We start from the raw sequence: 22,076 nt of genomic DNA, 5'->3' as shown, positions 1-22,076 counted from the left end.
GACATCTATCTCTAGCATGGTGTCCACCTGGACACTTGACTAACCCATGTGGAAGAGGAGCTGGGAGATGTGGCCCCAGAAATAGGGACTTGAATCCTTGCTCTTGTAATAGTAGGGTAACCCTCCTTCAGCCTCTGTTTCCTCATCTTCAGAGCAAGAATGGTTGGAGGATTAATCATAACAGCTACTGTTTATTGCAGATTTACATTACCATAGGGCAGGTACTACTACTAAGCAATTTATGTAAGTTTTCTCATTGAATCCTCCAACATCAAGTGAGAGCCCTTACTTCTCGACTGGGAAGGGTTTTCCAAGAACAGAGCCAGCGGACACTTCAGACGGAGTGCACTGTTGACTGAACTATGTAACACATAGGTTCTAAACTCAAAAGGACAACTTATATGCTTACTATAAAATTTTCAAAACTCTCAGACCTATATAGAAAAGTAAGCAAAACTCATAGTAAGTAATTTCCAGAAAAGCTAATATGTTAACTGAATAAATGTAAATATTTCATCTCACTGGTAATCAAAGAAATTAAAATAAAAAGGATAGCCCTTTTTTCCCATCAAATTAAAAACAATAGCATTTTTTTTTAAGTGAAAATACTCAGTGTTAGCCAGGATATAGTGAAAGCTGCACCCTTTCACGTTGCTGGTGGGCATGTAAATTGGAACAGATTTCCTCTCGAGCAATGTGACAAAATGTGTCAAGCGCCTCAACAAATGTTCACACTCAGCTGATCTGGTAATTCCACTTCCAGGAACTTATCCTGAGGAAATAATCAGACATGTGGGCAGGGATTGATGTAAAAATGCTAACTTCTATGTCATTTTTAATTGGATACAACCCAAATGGGTAACAATAGAAGATAACTCCAGAGGATAGAATGGCATGCAGCCATTTACAATTGTATCTTTAAAGGATTTTGCATGAATGAGGGCAGTTCTCAAAGTATAATAAGCAACGTGATCTCAATTTTATAAAAAAGAGAAAAATACACACATAAGATTAGGAAGAACTAAAAGGAAATATACCAGAATGTTAGCAGTGATCTGTGTCTCAGTGGTGGGATTATGGTGACTTTTATATTCTTCATATTTTTCTTTTTTAATTTAATATTTTATTTATTTGTTTATTTGTGGCTGTTTTGGGTCTTCATTGCTTCATGGGCTTTCCTCTAGTTGCGGCGAGTGGGGGCTACTCTTCATTTCGGTGCCCAGGCTTCTAATTGCAGTGGCTTCTTTCATTGCAGAGCGTGGGCTCTAGGGCGCACAGGCTTCAGTAGTTGCCTTTCCAGGGCTCCAGGGCACAGGCTCAGTCGTTGTGTTGCTTGGGCTAAGTTGCCCTGTGGCGTGTGGGGTCTTCCCAGATCAGGGGTCAAACTCATGGCCCTGCAGGGGCAGGTGGATTCTCGGCCCCTGAGCCACCAGGGAAACCCTTGTATTTTTCTTGATCCAGAGAGAGAAGAGGATGGGGGGGGGGGGGGGAATTTGTGTGTTACAAAATAGTTCTCTTTATTTTCTTAAATTTCATTTTTAATTGGTGGAAAGTTGCTTTACAGTTTGTGTTGGTTTCTGCCCTACAACAACATGAATCAGTCTCTCTCTCTCTCTCTATTCATCCCATCCTCATCTTCCCCTACTGTGTCCACAAGTCTGTTCTCTACTAGGTTTATCAGTAGCATTTATCTAGATTCCATATATATGCATTAATATACTATACTTGTTTTTCTCTTTTCTGACTTACTTCACTCTGTATAAGAGGCTCTAGGTTCATCCACCTCACTGCAACTGACTCAAATTTGTTCCTTTTTATGGCTGAGTAATATTTGTTTGTATAAATGAACCACAAGTTCTTTACCCATTCATAAAACAGGCTTCTTTAAACTGTTATTAAGTATTCTCTTATTAAAATTGTAATTAACATGAATAAGAATATTTTTAAGATCTTCTCTACTATCTATTGCTTTAACATACCAAGTAAATCAGGAGGGACAGACATGGAATCAAGTGTATGTTAACACCTTTATACCTGGGATAGGTGTTTTCTTTAAAGAAAACCTCTTCCAGACCCTAGGATAATGTTGGACAACATTGGTCATTAACACTCATGTTATAATCTACCGATTTTATATTTGGATATTTCGTTCCACTCAACAGTTTTCTGACTATAGAGGACATTAAGTAATCTCTTTTGTCTGTTACATGGATTCAGAAATAAGTTCACTGACTATGTTAAATCTGCATAGCAGATTTGGGGATTTTGAAATGAATTTCTTTTAAGTAAAGATGTCAAGTGTGCTTCTGTTTTGGCAGGACCACCACCAGTAAGTACCAGCCTTGCATATTTGGAAGGGTGGGTTGCTTTAACTAAGGTTTCCAAAAATACAGTTGCAAGTGGTTAGTGAAATGAAGAGCATTCTTTACTTCCCTTTAGAACCTTGTGGTTACCTTCTCAGGGCTCAGTGCCGTGCTAGCCCAGTTATCAAATGAGATCAGCATCACGTCTGTAACTGTGCAGAAGCAGTCTTTCACCTTGTGGCTGTGTACACACACATGCACGCACACACACACACATGCGCGCGTGCACACACACACACACACACACACACACACTCTACAGCTGCTAGTATGACACAGTTCCATGGGTACATGACAAAATAGGAAGATATCTGAGTAGATGGATAGACTTAAATATAATTGCTCAATATGAAAGTTGAAAGAATGGTTATAGTGTCCAAGAATTTTTAAATGTTAGAGAAAAGGAAAATAAAGATGAGCTTTCCTTGAACTAGAAGGAAAGCCTATTGAAACTAAATATCCGGTGCTAGAGACTAGGAGTGTGTGTTTTGCACTTGATCTTAGCCAGACGGCTCGGAAGCAATGGGAATGTGCATTTTTAAGTCTCTACAGGAAATTCTGATGCAGACTGTTGAAGCTAACGCTGTCTTAGCGGGGCTGCGCTGTCGTATATTTTATTCTGGGCTTCCAATATGGTATCTGCTAGAGCCACCTGTGGCTCTGGAGCTCTTGAAATGCAGTAGTATGACTGGAGAAACTGAATTTTTTAGTTGAATTCATTTTAAATTTGAATGTAAATAGCTGCATGTGACCAGTAACTACCATGTTAAATAGCCTCCTTAGCCTATAGTGTATTGCCCTTCACTTCGGGATGAAATGAAGCCATTTTTCAGCCTTACGATAGGTTGTGCATTTCATTACTGTGACACTGATGCTCAGATGGTGGATCAGAGCTTCTGCTGTAACTTGTGGGTACCGGTGGCAGCAAATGTGGCTCCAGAACTTCCTCCTGGGAGAATCAGGGTGATGGGGTGTTCCGAGACCACACCCCATCACCTGAGCTGTGTTGTGTAATATAATTTGGTCAGCATCGTCTTTAGCTCCCTGCTCAAAACTTAAAATGGTGCTTCTCACAGTCCCCCTCATCCCACAAGAACAGAAAACCTAAATCTCATTCTCACCCCAGGATATCCAACTCATTATATTTGTTTTTTGTGGTTTTATTTTTAACTAAGGAAATCATGTCTAATCTCCTCTCCTGTTGTTTAAAGGGTTTAGAAGTTCAGCATGGTGAGTTTTTATGGGACTTTTATGGGAAGCCAAGTGTTGTAAAGATATCCAAATTATCCCAGTAGTGTAGTTTACCAAATTCTGTTCCTATGCCCATGGACCTGACTTCCCTTCAAAATATGAAACAGATGGTCCAGTGAGAATCCTCCAGCTATTCCAAGCACTGTGTTAGGATTTCTCACATTCTAAACCCGGTGAGATCAGGATATTGAACAAAAACAAATGTCCCCATCAAGACTGTAGGCTGGGTGGGGGCAGAGGCTCTGTCTATCCATCCTGAGCCGTGCTTCCAGCATCACAGTATGGCTCCTGCCTCTCACAGAGGCTTGGTGCCTGTCAGTTGAATGAATTAATTCTTGCCAAAGAGAAAGTGGACTGAAAGGGACCATGTAAAGAAGGCAAAAGACATGATCCGGGGAAAGCCCTCATTTAAGATAAAAGCAATTTGATTTAGGACAAAGTGCTTGTCCTCCATGATTTTACTCTTGTCATATCTAGCAGGTAAGAAGAAAGATGAAAGCACCAAATAACCTACAGGTGACCCTTTAACAGGGAGTTAGGGATGTCAACCCTCACTACAGTAGAGAATCTGCCTGTAATTTATAGTCAGCCATGCCTGTGTGTGGTTCACAGATTCAACCAGTCATGGATCATGAAGTACTATAGTATTTACTATTGAAAAAAGTCTTCTGGGTGGATCTGAGCAGTTCAAACCCATGTTGTTCAAGAGTCAGCTGTAGTTCCATCCTGATGACAACCACTTAGTACCATGAGGGTGATTTCCTAGACTAGTGATTGTAATGGGCTCTGAAGAATTGAAATTAACTCACAGACTCAGAGTCAGGAATGACTGGTTGCATTTCAGCTCTTGTTAATTCAAATGCTCTTGTGCTGTGGCCTGTTTTATTTTATTTTTGTCAAATATTACAGTTCTAAGAGACCTAGCAGTTAGATTGTCTCTGGTTGTGATGTATTTGCCAGCTTATCGGCATGTTTTATTTTCCTGAAATTTTAGGCACAGAAAAATGAGAGGGAATCTATCCGACAGAAGTTGGCACTGGGAAGCTTCTTTGATGATGGCCCAGGAATTTATACCAGCTGTAGCAAAAGCGGGAAGCCAAGCCTTTCCTCCCGGTGAGTGTTGTTTTGAGTTGATTTTTTGATATATACCTAATGGATTTTGTCATCTGACTGTATGTTTAATGAGATATCCTTTAAATCCTTGAGTATTTTTCTCCCATAATACTACCACTTTTATTTGTGTGCTGGACAGATCCCTCCCCACCTGTTTGTTGGGTTGGTTTTTGGGGTTTTAGTTTTGGGGATTTGGGGCCCATTTGCCCAGCCATTTGAGATCAGCTTTCTATATTTCATTTTTAGACACAATACTGATTTTACTTTGTGATAGGGAAATCAAGCTATACTCTTAAGCAAGCCAACTGATATTTGGAACATTGTGGCAGACCACCAGATTTCCCATTAAGCAATCCCCAAACATCCAGACTCACCCCTCTGATGCATTTGATAACAATGAATACTGGTAACTGAGAAATACGAATCCCGCTTTGATCATTGAATATTTTCTGCAAGCTTAACCTGTCTTGCAAGGTGTTTTTTGTTGTTTTTTTTTTAATCTTGATTTCAGGGTATCATTGATTATTTGCATAGCTTCTAATTCCAATGAAAATACGTTAAAATTATAATTCTACCTAGAAAATAGGACTGTAGACCAGAGCTTCTGAAACTTGAATGCGCACGCGTGTCACTTGGGGATTTTGCTAAAATGCTGATTCTGATTCAGTAGGTCTGGGTGGGGCTTAAGATTCTGTATTTCTTACAAGCTCTCAGCTGATGTTCCTCTGCCAATGCATAGGTCACACTTTGTTTGAGAGTGTATAGACAGTTTGCAAAATTAACCATTACAAGTACAGGTATTCCAAGTGGTGAAAGCACATAGAACACTGTATTTAAAAGATGGTAGTAACTGAAGATGCATCAGCATTCTCTGGATCCCTCCCCAGATATCCGCTTCTTGTCGAAATATCTGTCTCTTCCTTTGGACCTTCTTAAGAGCAAATATCCCCTGTATAAATACTAGGTATACTTACCATGATAAACCAAGTGTGGGAAACAAATAATAGCATTCATGCATTTGTTCAACCAGTGAATTTCCACTCTTTCCTTCGTATGAGGTCCAGAATTAGACACTTCGGTATCTATTTTATCTGGCTTGCAGTAAGCCTCATACTTCTGTCTGATCCCTACAGATTTACCTAAATCGGCACAAATCAGAAAGCACACATATGTGCATATCAAGGAGTTGCTGCCGGTGTGTTAGTGCCTGGAGTCAGGAGCTGAGACCTGGCCACGCAGTGTTCAGGCATGTCCTCCTCAGTGGGTGTGGGGCCAGCACAGGCTCAGAGGATTCCCTCGATCTCTTCGTATATCATCCCAGAGCTGGAAGCCTTTGCCTTTACTGGAGAAGCACCTCTTTCCCCTCCCAGTGGGATGTGGCAGGAGGACTCTGGCCTAGGAACCTGGACAGACACCTGAGGGTTCATCCTAGTTAGCTTCTAACTCTGAGACTTGAACAATTTACTCAGTTTTACCATACCTCAGTTTCCTCGTCTTTGTAAAATGAGGGGAGTAGACCCCATAGATAGTCTTACAGATCTCTGATACTGCTCTCTCTCCAAAACCGCAAAAGTTTTCTTTTAGAAATCCCATCTCTCTGCTCAGCCATGTCATATCCATCTGGTCTAAATGGGGTGTCTGGTTTTCAGAATAAAAGTGTGTGTGTGTGTGTGTGTGTGTGTGTGTGTGTGTGTGTGTGTGTTCCATGGCTTTAAAAGTAAAGTAGAATTAACTACAGTGTGTACAATAACAACACAAAATAAAAGTAACAGTCCTTGGTCCTATCTCACTCTCCAGAAATAATAGCGTTTAACTCCGTAGCTATCTATCGCTGCTGGTATTTATGTCTCTGAGTAAAATGCTGATCTTCTTAGCTTTTACTTTTAAACCATCTTTTGACTACCAAATAACAGAAGGCTGGGGTTTAACTCTCTTTTACAGCCCTCCCACAGACGTATCTGTATATCCCCCCATCCTCTGCATGTAATTATTTCAGAATTTGGGGTAAAATAGCTGTTTGATTTTACATTAATAAGATCGTATATCATTCACCATGAACCGTGTAGTAAGCTATGATTACTTGAGAAATTTTATTGTTTATTCTGAAATTCTAATTGCCCCGTTTTCCCCTTTGCCAGTCCATGTGTGAATGTATCCCGATTCGTGGAGCCACTCTTCTGATGAGAGGCATTGGCTTGTTCCAAAGGTTTTTCTCATAAATAGTGCTGCTTCTAAACATACTTGTACATGTCTTCTGCTGTCCATGTGCAAGAGTTTCTCTTGGTACATTCCTAGGAGTGGAATTCCTAGGAAAATACATGAATGTTCCTACTTAGAAAATAATGCCAAAACTGTTCTCTGAAACAATTGTACAAATTACACTCCTACCAGCAATAGTTCAAAGATCCTATGGATCCACAGCCTTTCTAACACTCAGTATTGCCAATTTCTTTTATATTTTTTAACTGAATATGTATTAAATGTATTTCATTATGCTTATTAGCTGTCTTTGTTTCCCCTTCTGTGATATATCTATTTGGGCCTTATGTTCAAATTTCTGTTGGATTCTTTATGCTTTTTTCATTGTACATAATATTGGAATGAGCTGTTTCTCACCTGTATAACCCTCTGGGCCTGGTGTCTATTTTGTATGTTTGATTTAACTGCTTTCATTTTTTTTAAGTGATTTTAAGATTGTACACACTTTTTATTTCTTAAGTCAGTTCTGGTGAGTTGTAATTTTTAAGAAGTTATCCATTTTGTTTATGTTTTCAATATTTCTCACATCATACTTTCTCACTTCACTAAAGGTATTCAGTTCAGTTCAGTTCAGTCACTCAGTCATGTCCAACTCTTTGCGACCCCATGAACCGCAGCACACCAGGCCTCCCTGTCCATCACCAACTCCCAGAGTTTACCCAAACTCATGTCCATTGAGTCAGTGATGCCATCTAACCATCTCATTCTCTGTCATCCCCTTCTCCTCCTGCCTTCAATCTTTCCCAGCATCAGGGTCTTTTCAAATGAATTAGCTCTTCACATTAAGTGGCCAAAATATTGGAGTTTCAACCTCAGTCCTTCCAATGAATACCCAGGACTGATTTCCTTTAAGATGGACTGGTTGGATCTCCTTGCAGTCTAAGGGACTCTCAAGAGTCTTCTCCAACACCACAGTTCAAAAGCATCAATTCTTCAGCTCTCAGCTTTCTTTATAGTCCAGCTCTCACATCCATACATGACTATTGGAAAAACCATAGCCTTGACTAGATAGACCTTTGTAGACAAAGTAATGTCCCTGCTTTTTAATATGCTGTCTAGGTTGGTTATAACTTTCCTTCCAAGGATTAAGCGTCTTTTAATTTCACAGCTGCAATCACCATCTGCAGTGATTTTGGAGCCCAAAAAATATAGTCAGCCACTGTTTCCCCATCTATTTGCCATGAAGTGATGGGACCAGATGCCATGATCTTAGTTTTCTGAATGTTGAGCTTTAAGCCAACTTTTTCACTCTCTTCTTTCACTTTCACCAAGAGGCTCTTTAGTTCTTCTTCACTTTCTGCCACAAGGGTGGTATCATATGTCAACCTACATATCTGAGGTTATTGATATTTCTGCCGGCAATCTTGATTCCAGCTTGTGCTTCATCCAGCCCAGCGTTTCTCATGATGTACTCTGCATAGAAGTTAAATAAGCACGATGACAGTATACTGGAGCCTTGATGTACTCCTTATTTTAGTTAAATTGTTCAAAATGTTTTCCTCTGATTTCTGTAGGTCCATGATTTTTTTCTGAGTTTATTTTTTTGTTTGTTTTCATTTTTGTTAATAATTAGGTATAAAACTCTAAGAGCTGTTAGCTCCAAGCCCTAACACTAAACTCTCTGGTTAGGGCCTGTTAGCCATACACTGATTCCTCAGAGAGACATGCCTTGATCACCCAGTTGAAAAGTCAATACCCAACCTCTTTACCCTGATTTGTTTTTCTTTGTGACCTTTATCATTACTTGACATTGTATTAAATGTACTTTTAACTTGTTCTTTGTCTTTCTCTAGTACTAAAATATTAACCTCAAGAGAGCAGATCTTTGTTTTGCTCATCACCATAACTATTGCTGCTGCTGCTGCTGCGTCACTTCAGTAGTGTCCGACTCTGTGTGATCCCATAGATGGTACCATAACTATTAGATAGTGCTTAATAGTCAGTCACGGAATAGTTACTGAATTCATGAATGATGAACTTCACTTGGGGCTTCCCAGGTGTTGCTAGTGGTAAAGAACCTGCCTGCCAATGTAGGAGATGTAAGAGACACCGGTTCCATCCCTGAGTCAGGAAGATCCCCTGGAGAAGGAAATGGCAACCCACACCAGTATTCTCACCCTGGAGAATCCCATAGGAGCCTGGCGGGCTACAGTCCATAGGGTTGCAAAGAGATGGACACAACTGAAGTGACCTAGCACGCACACACAAATTTCAGTGTAGAATGGTCAGGTAAAAACACAACTGTTTTGTTAGGATGAATCCAATTTAAAGTTTCTAAATCTCTTTTCTCTTGGGCTGTAAGTTACCCAGAGACAACCTCCCCTACTTCGTCCTGAGAAATTTTAAGCCTGGCTGCTAGTGTAAGACTCAAGCAGGTGAATGGTTGACGATTCATCATGCAGTTAATTCCTGTGATTTCAATAAGGCCTTTCATTGCCACCTCAGCTGTGCCTGAGGGAGCCCCAGCCTGGAACTCCTCTGATTGAGCCTCTCGAGATAGTATACTTTCTCATTCTGCCAGACCACAGGTAGACAGGGCAAGTTAGAAGGTCTAGATTTTTCTTTCAATTGCTTAAATCAGTCTTCCTCCACATACAGTCTGCCCCACTCTCCCAGCTTCAGATGTACCTGAGCATTTCCAGGATCCTGCAGTGAAAATGCACGTGATTCCTCCACCAGCCACCCCTGCAGGCATCTAGCAAATTGAAATAAAGTCAGATGCTGCTCATCCATCTGTGTTTGGTTTTTTTCCTAACTCTCTTGTGTGCTGTTGTCTCCTTTTCCATTTTCTTCATCCCTGTAGGTTTATACCTTCTTTCTTCCTTTTATATTATTTTAGTAGGATTTCAGAAGTGAGAGTAGATAAATACCTGTGTTCCATATGCCATTTGTAACTAGATGTCTCATAAAGATTTTCATTATTTTTTAAAGATTTTTTTTTAAAATCTGGACCATTTTCAAAGGTTTTATTTAATTTGTTACAATACTGTTTCTGTTTTGTTTTTTGGTTTTTTTGGCCATGAGGCATGTGGGATCTCCCTGACCAGGGATCTAACTTGCCCCTTACCCATTGGAAGGTGACGTCTTAACCTACAGGACTGCCAGGAAGTCCCAAAAGATTTTCATTATTTTTAATAGAAGAAATGGCTTTGCAGATAAAATTGTGTGCTGAAACCATGTAGGTAAAACAAAGCTGACCTCTGGTTCAGGAGGACTGAAGGAGAGGGGTTGGGATAACCCTGCCCAGAATATGCCCCCCCCGACTTGCGTTCAGTGCCCCCCTGTTCCACCCTCACTGCCCCTTACCACCCGTCTCCTGTGAACCCTCAGAGCCCACCTGACACTCTTCTAGCCGAGCATCATTTGAGAATCAGTGACTCACCCACGCTCTTTGGAGACACAGCTCTCTAAACACGTATGTATTTCACAGGAGCTCAGAACAAGCTACCCTTGTTGACGCGCCATAAGGAAGATTATTTATATCCTGTTCTTTCAGATGTGTTTTCATCCTGGGATGAGATCATCCTCTCTGAGAACATGATGACTTTTTGGATGATGGTTAATAATGACACTTAATGTTTCTAAGAAATGTCACTTTATCCCTGTAAATTTTAAGTCTGCAAAGACTGACTGCCATTCCCTTTGCTCAGTAATAATGTAGGAGAAAAGCCTGAGATGTTCAGTTGCTATTGTATAACCCATATTCTTCATCCCTATTAGAATTAATGTTCTAATGTATTCCAGTTCCTGAAATTCTTCATTAAGCTGGTAATACTTTACCTCTTCCTTACAGAAGTACTTAAGGTATGTTAGAACTCTGAGGTCTTGATGTGACATTCCAAAATATGCCTCAGCACATGTGCTGAATTAGTTAAATAATCAAAACCAGGTAAATATTAGATGAATTTACTACTTCAAGGAGCTCACTACTCAATTTTAAATAAGGCTGAGGACTTAAAATTAATTGACCAAGCAACGGGTTTTGATGTGCTAAGCTTTCTTTTAAGGCAGGGCTTACCTGGTTAAGTAGGATCCTTTGGCAAAATAATAGAGTTCTGTTTATGCATTTTAAAGGATGTGTGATTACCTGTAAAAATTAACTTCATACGCATTATGTGAGAAATTGTGAAGTAGCATGAAGGTCCTTTGGGAAGACGTGCTTATTAAGCTGCTACTGAAAATGTAAGTCCTTCTCAGTTAGCCTTTGGGTTTCAGCTCCACTGAATTTTCCTAATTGGTGCTATCTCCTAAAGCACTTTTTAAAAGAATGACAAGTTATTAAATGTAAGCTAGACTTACTATAATCCCATAAAGACATTTCATGCCCAATACTGCAGCAAAAGAATTTTTGATATTGCTTCATAACTCAAGTAATTAAATTTGACTTATACTGAAATGTGGCAAGTACAGGAAGTGCCATATTTTTCTTCCAAATTTGCTAATCCACACATAATCAGCCTTTTCAAATGGAGATCGTATGACCTTTGTCGGTTTTTCTGTTTAAAAATGCTTCAGCTAAAAGCTTAAAAGGAAATGGGGAAAATGAATTACCTATTTTTGAAATAAGCTTTCTAAGAAATATTACTCATGTTCTCAAAAAATATTCATTTTCTCTTATGACTAGTATAATACTTTGCTATAAAATTTTTCTCATTGACCAAATTAATCTTGAATCAGCATTATATTTTGGATTCTAAGTTTACATAGCTTAATGTTATTAATATCAAAGGAATGGAAACTGGCTTGGCTGCTATGAAAATACAAGACAAAGTGGTCATTAGTAATAGATAAATAGGAAATCTTTCATCTTTCAAACAGGACAACCTGTTTGGACATGGTAGAGAAAGCTATTTCTGCCTTTTCCACTCTCCTTTTCTCAGAGTAAACACAAAATAAACCTGACCCCCACTTTCTTCTTCTTCCTTTATCCTAGATAGATTTTATTTGTTGTTGTTGTTGTTTAGTAGCTAAGCCATCTCCAGCTCACGGGCTATAGTCCACCAGACTCCTCTGTCCATGGAATTTCTCAGGCAAAAATATTGGAGTGGATTGCCATTTCCTTCTCCAGGGGATCTTCCTGATCTTCTGTGGGGATCCAACCCAAGGCTCCTGTATTGGCAGGTGGATTCTTTACCACTGAGCCAAAACGGAAGCCCAGATTTTATTCACATGCATATAAATATAAATGCAACTTGATGCAGTCTATTTCATAAAATATGCAATGGGATGTTGTAACCTAGAAAAGGTTGTATACCCCTCTCTCCATGCAGCGTGAGATTATGAAAACTATAAGTTCCCCAGAGAGTTTTTGAGATGCTGGTTTGAATAATAATTACTGTTTACTTGTCTCAGCCATTTCGACATCCCCGAGTCAAAATGCGTTTCTTTCTTGTTCTTCCAGGTTTATTGGTGAATGACTGAGACAAGACCGATGAAATTAGCCCACCACCTCCTTTTGTGTTTGGGCTGGGTGGAGGGGAGGGGGAGCAGGGAGGCACTAAACAGCCCAGGGAGTTGCATTAGTAGGACGAATAGCAGTGATCTAGAGCGCCTTTAGAAAACTGGATTCATAGGAGCTTTGAATGAGGAGTTGAGAATCTGAGTATATAACCTGCCGTGGAATCACAGGTCAAAGCAGCATCATTTTGCCAGTAAAGTAAATCATCCTTTGGTCTCTGACAGTAATAATGTTTGCATAGATTCCTAGAAGTAAGCACAGTGGTCATATACACCCAGCATGGGTGAGAAGAGGTTGTCCTGTTTTAATGCAGTGAAATTTTCTTTCCTGAAGTAATAGGTACATACTCTAGCAACCTATTTATAACGTGTGACTTATCTTTTAAACTTCATATTAATCTCAAACAGGCACACTATTGATTTGCATAGAATATCCTTCATATGAGTAATTCCAAGGTACATGCCATTGCAAATGATAGTTTACAAATTCTTTTTTTTTAATATACTATTTGAAAAGTCATCGGGTACTCTGCGGAAAACTCTTACTATTTTTTATGCTGTCCTCCAAGAATTACCTCCAGTATTCTAAAATATTACACAATTTTAAAAGTAAAGGAAAATTTGAAAAGGATCTTTTGAGGACTAATACTATTAAAATGGCAAAACAAATTTAATTATGTAAGCAATTCTTCTCTTTCGAAAACATGAAAGGACAGCGAATTGATATTTGTGAGATTTTCTTTGTCTAATAAATAGCCTCACTTTACAGTAATGCCAATGACCCCAGTTTAATTAGGTGCAATTAATTTTGTGCAAGTGAAATTTGACATCTTGCTAGAGGCATAACTAGCTGTACTCTGTCTTATGAATTTTATTATTATCACCAGTGAGAATTCAATTGTCAGAGCTCCTGCAGAAGGGTGGGGGATGGGGAGAAAAAGGCCACAGGGCTGGCGTGTTATATTTAAAAACGGTTCCAGTGGACAGCCAAATGTTTAATTAAAAGAACTTCTAGAAATGATTTTTCCATTGGCGCATCATCTTTGACAAGTTATCATGACTTTATTATTGCCATTTGCACTCCCTGCAGACAGTGGTCCCTCCCGCATGCCTGGACACACACAGCTTGTATGAGGACTGGATTCTTTGAGACTTTACATAAGCAGTAGCTGCTAGGAGAAAAAGAAGTCCCACTGACTGCAAGTGAGCTCTGTCATCTGGAGGTTTAACACATCCTTTTGTTTGATTATGTTATAAAAATTTTTGTGCCCCTCAGATTATTCTCATTCAGATTGTTGTTCAGTTGCTAAGTCATGTCTGACTCTTTGCAATCTCTTCTGTCTTTCACCATCTCCTGCAGTTTGCTCAGATTCATGTCCATTGAGTCAGTGATGCCACCCAACCATTTCATACTCTGCTGCCCCCTTCTCCTTTTGCTTTCTGTCTTTCCCAGCATCAGTCTTTTCCAATGAGTCGGCTCTTCGCATCAGGTAGCCAAGATATTGGAGCTTCAGCTTCAGCGACAGTCCTCCCAGTGAATATTTGGGATTGATTTCCTTTAGGATTGACTGGTTTGATCTCTGCTGTCCAAGGGACTCTCAAGAGTCTTCTGTAGCACCACAGTTCGAAAGCATCAGTTCTTCAGCACTCAGCTTTTTTTATGATCCAACTCTCATATCCTGGACTACTGGAAAAACCATAGCTCAATCAGATTATCACATGCATTAAAACCCATGCAAGATATTTCAGAAAATCACTGTCAATTAAATGGTGACACCTGCCTCCTTAACACATAGAATTTTATTTTATTTTTTTGTTAATCAGGGCAGCAGGGGGGCAGGGGGAGCTGTGCCATGTACATGTGGAATCTTAGTTTCCAAGGATCAAACCTGTGTCCCTTGCGGTGGAAGCTCAGAACCCTGACCACTGGATTTTCAGGGAATTCCAGAATTTGTGTTTTATTGAAAAGCTCTTTCAGGTTTATTTGGATATACATTTTTGTCGCATGTGTCTTTTGTGCATACAAAAAGATAAGAAAAGGGGAAATTGGTTAAGGTAGTCCTACACCCCTTTCACATGCAAAATTCAATTCTCCTTTTACCAATTTCCCTTGGAGTTGTCCATCTTTCCGCACACTGTCACCCCTTGTGCCATCAGGAGGTGCTGCATGTCACCTTCCAAGCCACTGACCCCCAATCTGCATGTTTCCATCAGAAGTTATGGAGAGCCAGCTTCCAGAGCCCACCTCCTTCTCATCAGTCCTCGTATGGCTTGTTGGCTGATGGGGCTACTGCTCAGAAGAACATTCATGCCACCAGCTGTGTGGGTGACTGCGATCATGAGACATAGCCAGACTTTAAAAGATAGCCAAAGATGAATAACCACATGTCACAGAATTAGCACAATTCAGTAAATCTACTGCATTCTCCTAATGACTGAATGGAATCAGATGACCACAAATTAAATCATGAAACAGAAAGTCTCTGAGATAAAGCTTACTATGGGACCAAGCCTAAATGGTAGCCCCAATATTTTTTTAAACATAAACATGAAAAGTGGTGAAAGCAGTAATTCAGTGTTCAAGAGAATAAAAGAATTTGCAGTTAAAATTTTCACCAAATCCAACCATACCCCTCAAAAACATCCACAGACACTGAGTCTTCAACTGCCCTATCTTTAACCTAACCTCACAGACCTTAGTGGAGAAGGCAATGGCACCCCACTCCAGTACTCTTGCCTGGAAAATCCCATGGACGGAGGAGCCTGGTAGGCTGCAGTCCATGGGGTCGCGAAGAGTCGGACACGAAAGAGCCACTTCACTTTCACTTTTCACTTTCATGCATTGGAGAAGGCAATGGCAACCCACTCCAGTGTTCTTGCCTGGAGAATCCCAGGGACGGGGGAGCCTGGTGGGCTGCCGTCTATGGGGTCGCACAGAGTCAGACACGACTGAAGTGACTTAGCAGCAGCACAGACCTTAGGGTTTCCCAGGTGGCTCAGTGAGGGTTCAGTCCCTGGGTCAGGAAGATCCCCTGGAGAAGAAATGGCTAACCCACTCCAGTATTCCTGCCTGGGAAACCGCATGGACGGAGAAGCCTTGTGGGCTACAGTCCACGGGGTCGCAAAGAGTTGGACATGACTAAGCAGCTAAACTGCAGCCGCGGTACAGACCTTATCGCAGATCTGGAAGGGGTATGAGCTGAACTTCAGCTCCAGCAGCTGAAAATCATCAGCAGGTCAGGCAGATACAAGTTTAAACTCCACCTGGGCTGAGCAGAATCGATAGGCAGGCTGGTTTTAAAAATACAGTGAGGGACTTCCCTGGCAGTCCAGGGGTTAAGACTCCATGCTTCGACTCCAGGGGATATTCCACTTCAGGAGATGTGGGTTTGATCCCTGGTCAGAGAACTAAGATCCCACATGCTGTGTGACACAGCCAAAAAAAATTTTTTTTTAAAGGCAAAGTTAAAAAAGAAAACAAATACAAAGGGTGAAATGTATATCCATTACTTTAGAGTCTGTCCTCTGTGCAGATGCAAAAGGAAGGAGGTAAGGCTAGGCTGGGGAGGGATGACAACAGTTGAATCAAAGAGTCCATCCACAGAAATGTCCACTTGCAAGAAAATATGTTTCTCACTGCCCTCAAAGAGGATCTTCCACCACCCCCACCCCAGCACCCTGCCAGGAACACAAGCCAGCCTGACTCATGTGTGAGTCATGGACTCTGCATAGTTACCATCTGAGTCACAAACGCAACGGTCCTCTTCCAGCTGTCAGATATTTAATCCTACTCACCTTTCTCCAACAAACAAGCGCTAATCAACTCGCCCATTTTCTCTCCTTTTCCTTTTTTAATTCCTGCTAAATGCCCACACATAGCAACTTAGAGGCACTCAAAAGAGAAAAGTTCAAAGTCAGCTGAATTTCTTCCATCAAAAAGTATCTAGGTGTATTTCCTGCCACTTTTTCTGTACATCTATCTCCACATTTTTGTTTACAGAGTTGAAATCATACTATACCTATTGTTCTAGAGTTTGGTTTTTCTTTTGGACTTCACAATACATCAAGATCATTTGCCCGTTTCATAACTGTTCATGTATTTTTACCAGCTGCGTAATGGCCAATCATGTATTTCACCATAATGTACCTAAATCTCTTATCGTTAGACATTGAAGTTGTTTCCAAATTTTTTGTTTTTTGTTTTGCTTTTATTTTTTCATCTTCTCTTTTATTCTTCCATTCATGAATTTATTCTAGCCTTGTTAAAGTGCCTGGCTTCTCACCACACTCTCTTAGAATAAAATGCCAGCTTTGTGACCTTGTATAATTTAATCCGTGAGCCTTGATTTTCTTATATGTAAAGTGGAGTTTATCATACTTGTTTTATGTGTACCTGAGGATTAGAGATAATATTTATTAAGTGCCTACAACATAGTAGATGCTCAAAATTGGTAACTTTGTATTTGAGAATGTAGATGGCTTAGAAATCATTTGGCTTTAATAAAGATGAAAGTGTACCACATTTGGCACTTAGGAGAGATGACTGTTTTATTCCATCATTATTGCCGTATCAGAAGAGGTCTCATTCTGGTCTTCAATTCATGCAGAAAATATTTCTGGTGAAAATGCATTTTTTAACATTAAGACCCTATAATTCCAAACTTAATTACATGTAAGTGGTCGTTAGTGAAGGGACTGGATGCTGACGTGGAATTGGAACCAGCAGCTGTCTGAGGAATGCAGGTATTTATGGCTCCCTGAAGAATTAGGCGAGGCTCCAGAGGCTGGCACTTCACCAGAGAAAAGCTGGTGAGTGCTAGCCCACCCCTAGCCTCTTAAGTAGTGAGAAGACCATGGAGTTGGATGCCCACCAGCCCTCATGTGAACACATACAGATGGAAGGTCCAGAACTGACGAGCCTTAGGAAAGAAAGCGGACAAAAGGTCTGCCCGGAACTGGGAGAAGAAACCCCAGAGGGCGCCGTCCACACTCCCCCACCCTCAGAGCTGCTTTCCTCTGCTTTGGCTGAAGAAGCCGGGAGTCTGAGTCCTGTAAGAGGTGGGGTCAGGACAGGACGTGAAGAGACATGATGGTCCCTGTCCCCAGTCCTGTCTCTAGCACACAGTTTGAAACAACCCTTAACTTCTCTGACACATAACTGCTGGAGAATTAGCTTTCCATCCCTCTCTGCATTTGCTCACCCCGCCTCCAGTGGCCAGACGGCCTTTCTGCAGTTAGCTCCCTGCTCTTTGTGGTTAACACCTTACATGGAATTAATGTTCAGGTTAAGTAAAAGTGTTTCTTTTCTCATATGTAGGATAAGGAGTGTCTAGTGTTTGTTTTTTTCAGTTTTGGCAAAGTGCTTTATATAGTCCACATTTCTGTTTGTAAATTGTGATTTAGTGATCCAAGCACTTGGTACCTGTTCAAAGACCTAGTCTCTGTTCCTAGATCAACTACCTCCATGCATCACTTAATACAGGGGTTGTGAACTATAAAATGCCTGCAGGGGGCAGGAAGAAGCTTGAAGGAATGAGGTAGCCCAGATAAAATGCAATAGGTGGGACTGTAGGGAACTAGGAGGAGTGTGTCCTGGCCTGAGGAGGTGTGGGGAGGGGAGGAATTCAGGGGTCTTAGGCTCAGCGACTGAAGTGACTTAGCAGCAGCAGCAGCAGGCTCAGCAGCGGCTGACCAGTGCTATGGGGTTTGCAGAGATGTTCTTGCCTGATCATCGAATGAATGAATGAATAGTTAAACATCCCCTTTTTTTCTAATATACTTCTAAGCATCATTTATAGTACTTTGTGTGTGTGATGTTATATGTTAGGCCAGCAGTGTTTGAACCTGTTGTATGAATATCACTCTTTTTAAAAAGCCAGCTTAACTCAGCCATTAAGGAGGAATGAATTGTTATCACTTGCAGTAACATGGATAGACTTGGAGGGCATTAGATTCAGTGAAATTGTCAGACAGAGGAAGATGAATACTGTATGGTATCACTTATATGTGGAATCGTACCAAATACAGCAAACTAGTGAATATAACAAAAAAGAAGCAAGCTCACAGTTATAGAGAACAAACTAGTGGTTACCACATTGGGCACTGGGAGAGATGGCTGTGGGGAGGCGGAAGAGGGAGAGGCATCAGAGGGGGAGGGGAGTAAGAAGTATGAACTATTAGGTGTAAAATAAACTACAAGGATGAGGTGTACAACGGGAGATAGAGCCGATATTTTTATAGTAACTGTAAGTGGAGTATAACCTTTAAAAATTGTGAATCTCTGTACTGTATACCTGTAACATATAATATTGTACAGCAACTATACTTTAATTTTAAATTTTCTAATTTTTTAAAAGTTGAATGATCATCCCAGGCATTACACAGTCTTTAGCAAAAGGAAGTTAACACAGCCCCACTGAAGTAAAATAAGAAATAGTATACTTTCACAATAACAAACTTTGGGAAACAGAAACTTTGCCTTTTCTTTTCTGAATAGTAATTCTGTAAATCTCATGGTAAATGTCAGTATGACACAGTCAGTAAGGAAAAGAAGAGTGAGGAGCAAGGTTTGGGAAACGGGAAAGGTGTTTCACAATTTTTCTCTGGTTTTTTTTGGTCATGCTGCATGGCATGCAGAACCTCAGTTCCCAGTTCAGTTCAGTTCAGTCTCTCAGTCCTGTCCGACTCTTTGCAAAACCATGGACCACAGAAAACCAGGCTTCCCCGTCCATCACCAACTCCTGGAGCTTGCTCAAACTCATGTCCATCGAGTCGGTGATGCCATCCAACCATCTCATCCTCTGTCGTCCCCTTCTCCTCCCTCCCACCTTCAATCTTTCCCAGCATCAGGGTCTTTTCAAATGTATCAGTTCTTCGAATCAGGTGGCCAAAGTATTGGAGTTTCAGCTTCAGCATCAGTCCTTCCAATGAATATTCAGGACTGATTTCCTTTGAACTGGTTGGATCTCCTTGCTGTCCAAGGGACTCTCAAGAGTCTTCTCCAATACCACGGTTCAAAAGCATCAAGTTCCCAGACCAGAGATCAAACCCATGCTCCCGGCAGTGGAAGTTCTGAGTCTTAACCACTGGACCTCCAGGGAAGTCCCTAGCAGCGCTTCATTTTAACCCACCTCAGTGCATCCTATAGAGACACCATCATACACCCCATGTATCTAGAACTTACCCAGACCTCAGGTGTTCCCACATTCCTTCTTCATGACAAATTCTTAGAAAAATGAAATGTGTTCACAGCTATCCTTGGTTAATTACAGCATACATTTTATATTCCATCTCCTTTGAAATTCTCATAAAACAGCAAATGTAAAAAGGCTTTATGTAGAAAGCCTTTGAATAATGCATCAAAGATCCATTAAAATAAATAAAGGTAATATATTTTAACAGTCCAGCCACAGACTAGTTGGGAATACTGAGTAATACGTAACTGCAGAGCCAGAGGCCCTCACAACCACACTGGTTTTGGACAGAAGGTGAGCAATGCAGGTTTGAAATGCCTAGGCATTTTGAAGTCCCTTTTACTCTGTTTCTTAAGGAAACCATACAATTGCCTTGAAATTATAGGCAACTACAGGATTAATACATGGGCTTCCCTGGTGGCCCAGCCATAAAGAATCTGCATGCCAATGCAGGAGACTCGGGTTTGCTCCCTGGGTCAGGAAAATCCCCTGGAGAAGGGAATAGCAACCTGCTCCAGTATTCTTGCTTGGGAAATCTCATGGACAGAGGAGCATGGTGGGCTGCAGACAATGGGGTCACGAAAGAGTCGGACACGATTTAGCACTAAACAAAAAATAACAACAGGAGGTATATGCGCTTAAAATTATATTGCCATCACAGGCAAGGCTTGATAAATCCACACCTGAGATTAAGTGCAGGGGGAAAGGCCACTGGCGGTACAGCCTGTAGTCTCTTGCTTTGTAAGCTTTCAGCAGTTACCTGCTGCCACAGTGATGGTACATCATAAAAACCCACCCACATCAGTGGCATCAGATGATAAGCTCTGATTTCTACTGCTGGTCAGACCTGGGTTCACATGGGGCTTCCTCCTGTGTCTGTGATCAGCTATGGATTGGCAAGGTGCCTCTACTGCTCTTCACTGAGTTCTCTCAGATGCCTGGGGCCACAGTCGGGACAGTTGCCAGTTGAACTCTGTGCTGCAAAGTCTGTCTTCTGCCATCCGGCCGAGCTGGACCTGGGCAGAGGCAGCTTTCCCTGCGGGGGGAGACTCCGAACTCTAATGCCATCACTTCTTCCGCACTCTGTTGGCCGTGGCAGATCAGGAGGGCAGCCCAGGGATCAGGAAATAGACTCTACCTCTGGATGGAGAAGCCACAATCTTATTACAGAGGGACCAGACAGAGGGAAGAGAAGAATTGGGACATTTTGATAATCAGGCTGTCGCAGATCAGGGGCAAGTTATCTGAGTTCATCAAGTCCCTGCCTTGCCCATCCCTAGAGAAGGAAATGGCAACCCACTGCTGTAGTCTTGCCTGGAAGATCTCATGGACAGAGGAGCCTGGCGGGCTGCAGTCCATAGGGTCGCAAAGAGCCCGACACGACTGAGCGACTGAGCGTGGCTTCCCGGTAATCCACAGATGGTTGTTCGGCCCAGGGAAGGAACGTAGTGAACACACTTTTAACTCACATTCAATGCCGCTGTCCAAGTGAAGTTAACCAAGGTGTGGTGTAGGGTATAGAACCAAAGAATCTTAACCATTTCTGTGTGAATGCGGGCAGTTTCAGCTGGTGCTGGGAGATTCCTGTTTCTAAAATCGAGAAACACCCCAATTAGTTACGAGTTTTGGAGCTGGCCGTCACACCAGGCCACTCCCAGTCATCGAAACCCAAGGCCAGGACAAAGGCTGGGTTTCCAACGCTTCTGCCCCCAGTAGATGTCACAGCACACTTCAGGACCAGCCATCACTTCACCCAGGGAATAATCTGGCCTTTTCCTTGTCTTGTGAAGAGGAAAAAAGAAGTATTATCTTTCTACCAAATGTTACCACCAGGTAGCTAGGTTTCTTAGGAGGTAAGAGTTTTCCAACTCCATCATTCTCTCAATTCTGTGTTTTTTTTTTCATAATATGCCTGGTGATGGTAATGAGAAATCAGCGCAGGCATTCTCTCAGTAACAGTTGCTTAGAGACTTCAGTCATGTCCAAGTGTTTGCGACCCCATGGACTGTAGCCCGCCAGGCTCTTCTGTCCATGGAATTCTCCAGGCAAGAATACTGGAGTCAGTTGCCATGCCCTCCTCCAGAGGATCTTCCCGACCCAGGGATCAAACCTGAGTCTCCTGAATTACAGGCAGTTCTTTACCACTGAGCCACCCAGGAAGCCCCAAGTAACAGTTTCCCTCACTATGAATGCCAGGAGGACCCCGAGGCTGAACAGCCTCCTGACTAAATGCCTTCCCAATCCTGGGTGGCAGGAACTGTCCCTCAGAAAGCCACATGGCCTCACAGAGACGTTCAAATGACCCACTTAGTCTTTTTCTCTCTGTGTCTCTGAGCCTTCTTCATCTGGCACAGCCCCTTCTCGGGCACTTGGCTCCCTGACAGTAACCCTGGGCAACAGTATGGTTGTTCGTGGCATAAGGAGAAGCAGTTCCTGGGGT

At 41.6% G+C, this 22,076-nt stretch overlaps 1 protein-coding gene across 6 annotated transcripts in view; it reads left to right on the top strand.

The window, feature by feature from the left end:
- Nucleotides 1-22,076, top strand: part of LOC110130659 (schwannomin-interacting protein 1) — an 846,110-nt gene that overhangs the window by 807,777 nt on the left and 16,257 nt on the right. For all 6 annotated transcript variants that reach the window (XM_070466509.1, XM_020882813.2, XM_070466508.1 and 3 more), the window contains one exon: nt 4,609-4,727. In XM_070466509.1, the coding sequence (XP_070322610.1) occupies nt 4,609-4,727 (119 nt within the window). The remainder of the gene's footprint in view (nt 1-4,608; nt 4,728-22,076) is intronic.

Source organism: Odocoileus virginianus, chromosome 4 (genome assembly GCF_023699985.2).
Source record: "Odocoileus virginianus isolate 20LAN1187 ecotype Illinois chromosome 4, Ovbor_1.2, whole genome shotgun sequence".
Taxonomy (NCBI): Eukaryota; Metazoa; Chordata; class Mammalia; order Artiodactyla; family Cervidae; genus Odocoileus; species Odocoileus virginianus.
The sequence above is the reverse complement of the archived record's forward strand: the minus strand, read 5'-3'. Positions and strand labels throughout refer to the sequence as shown.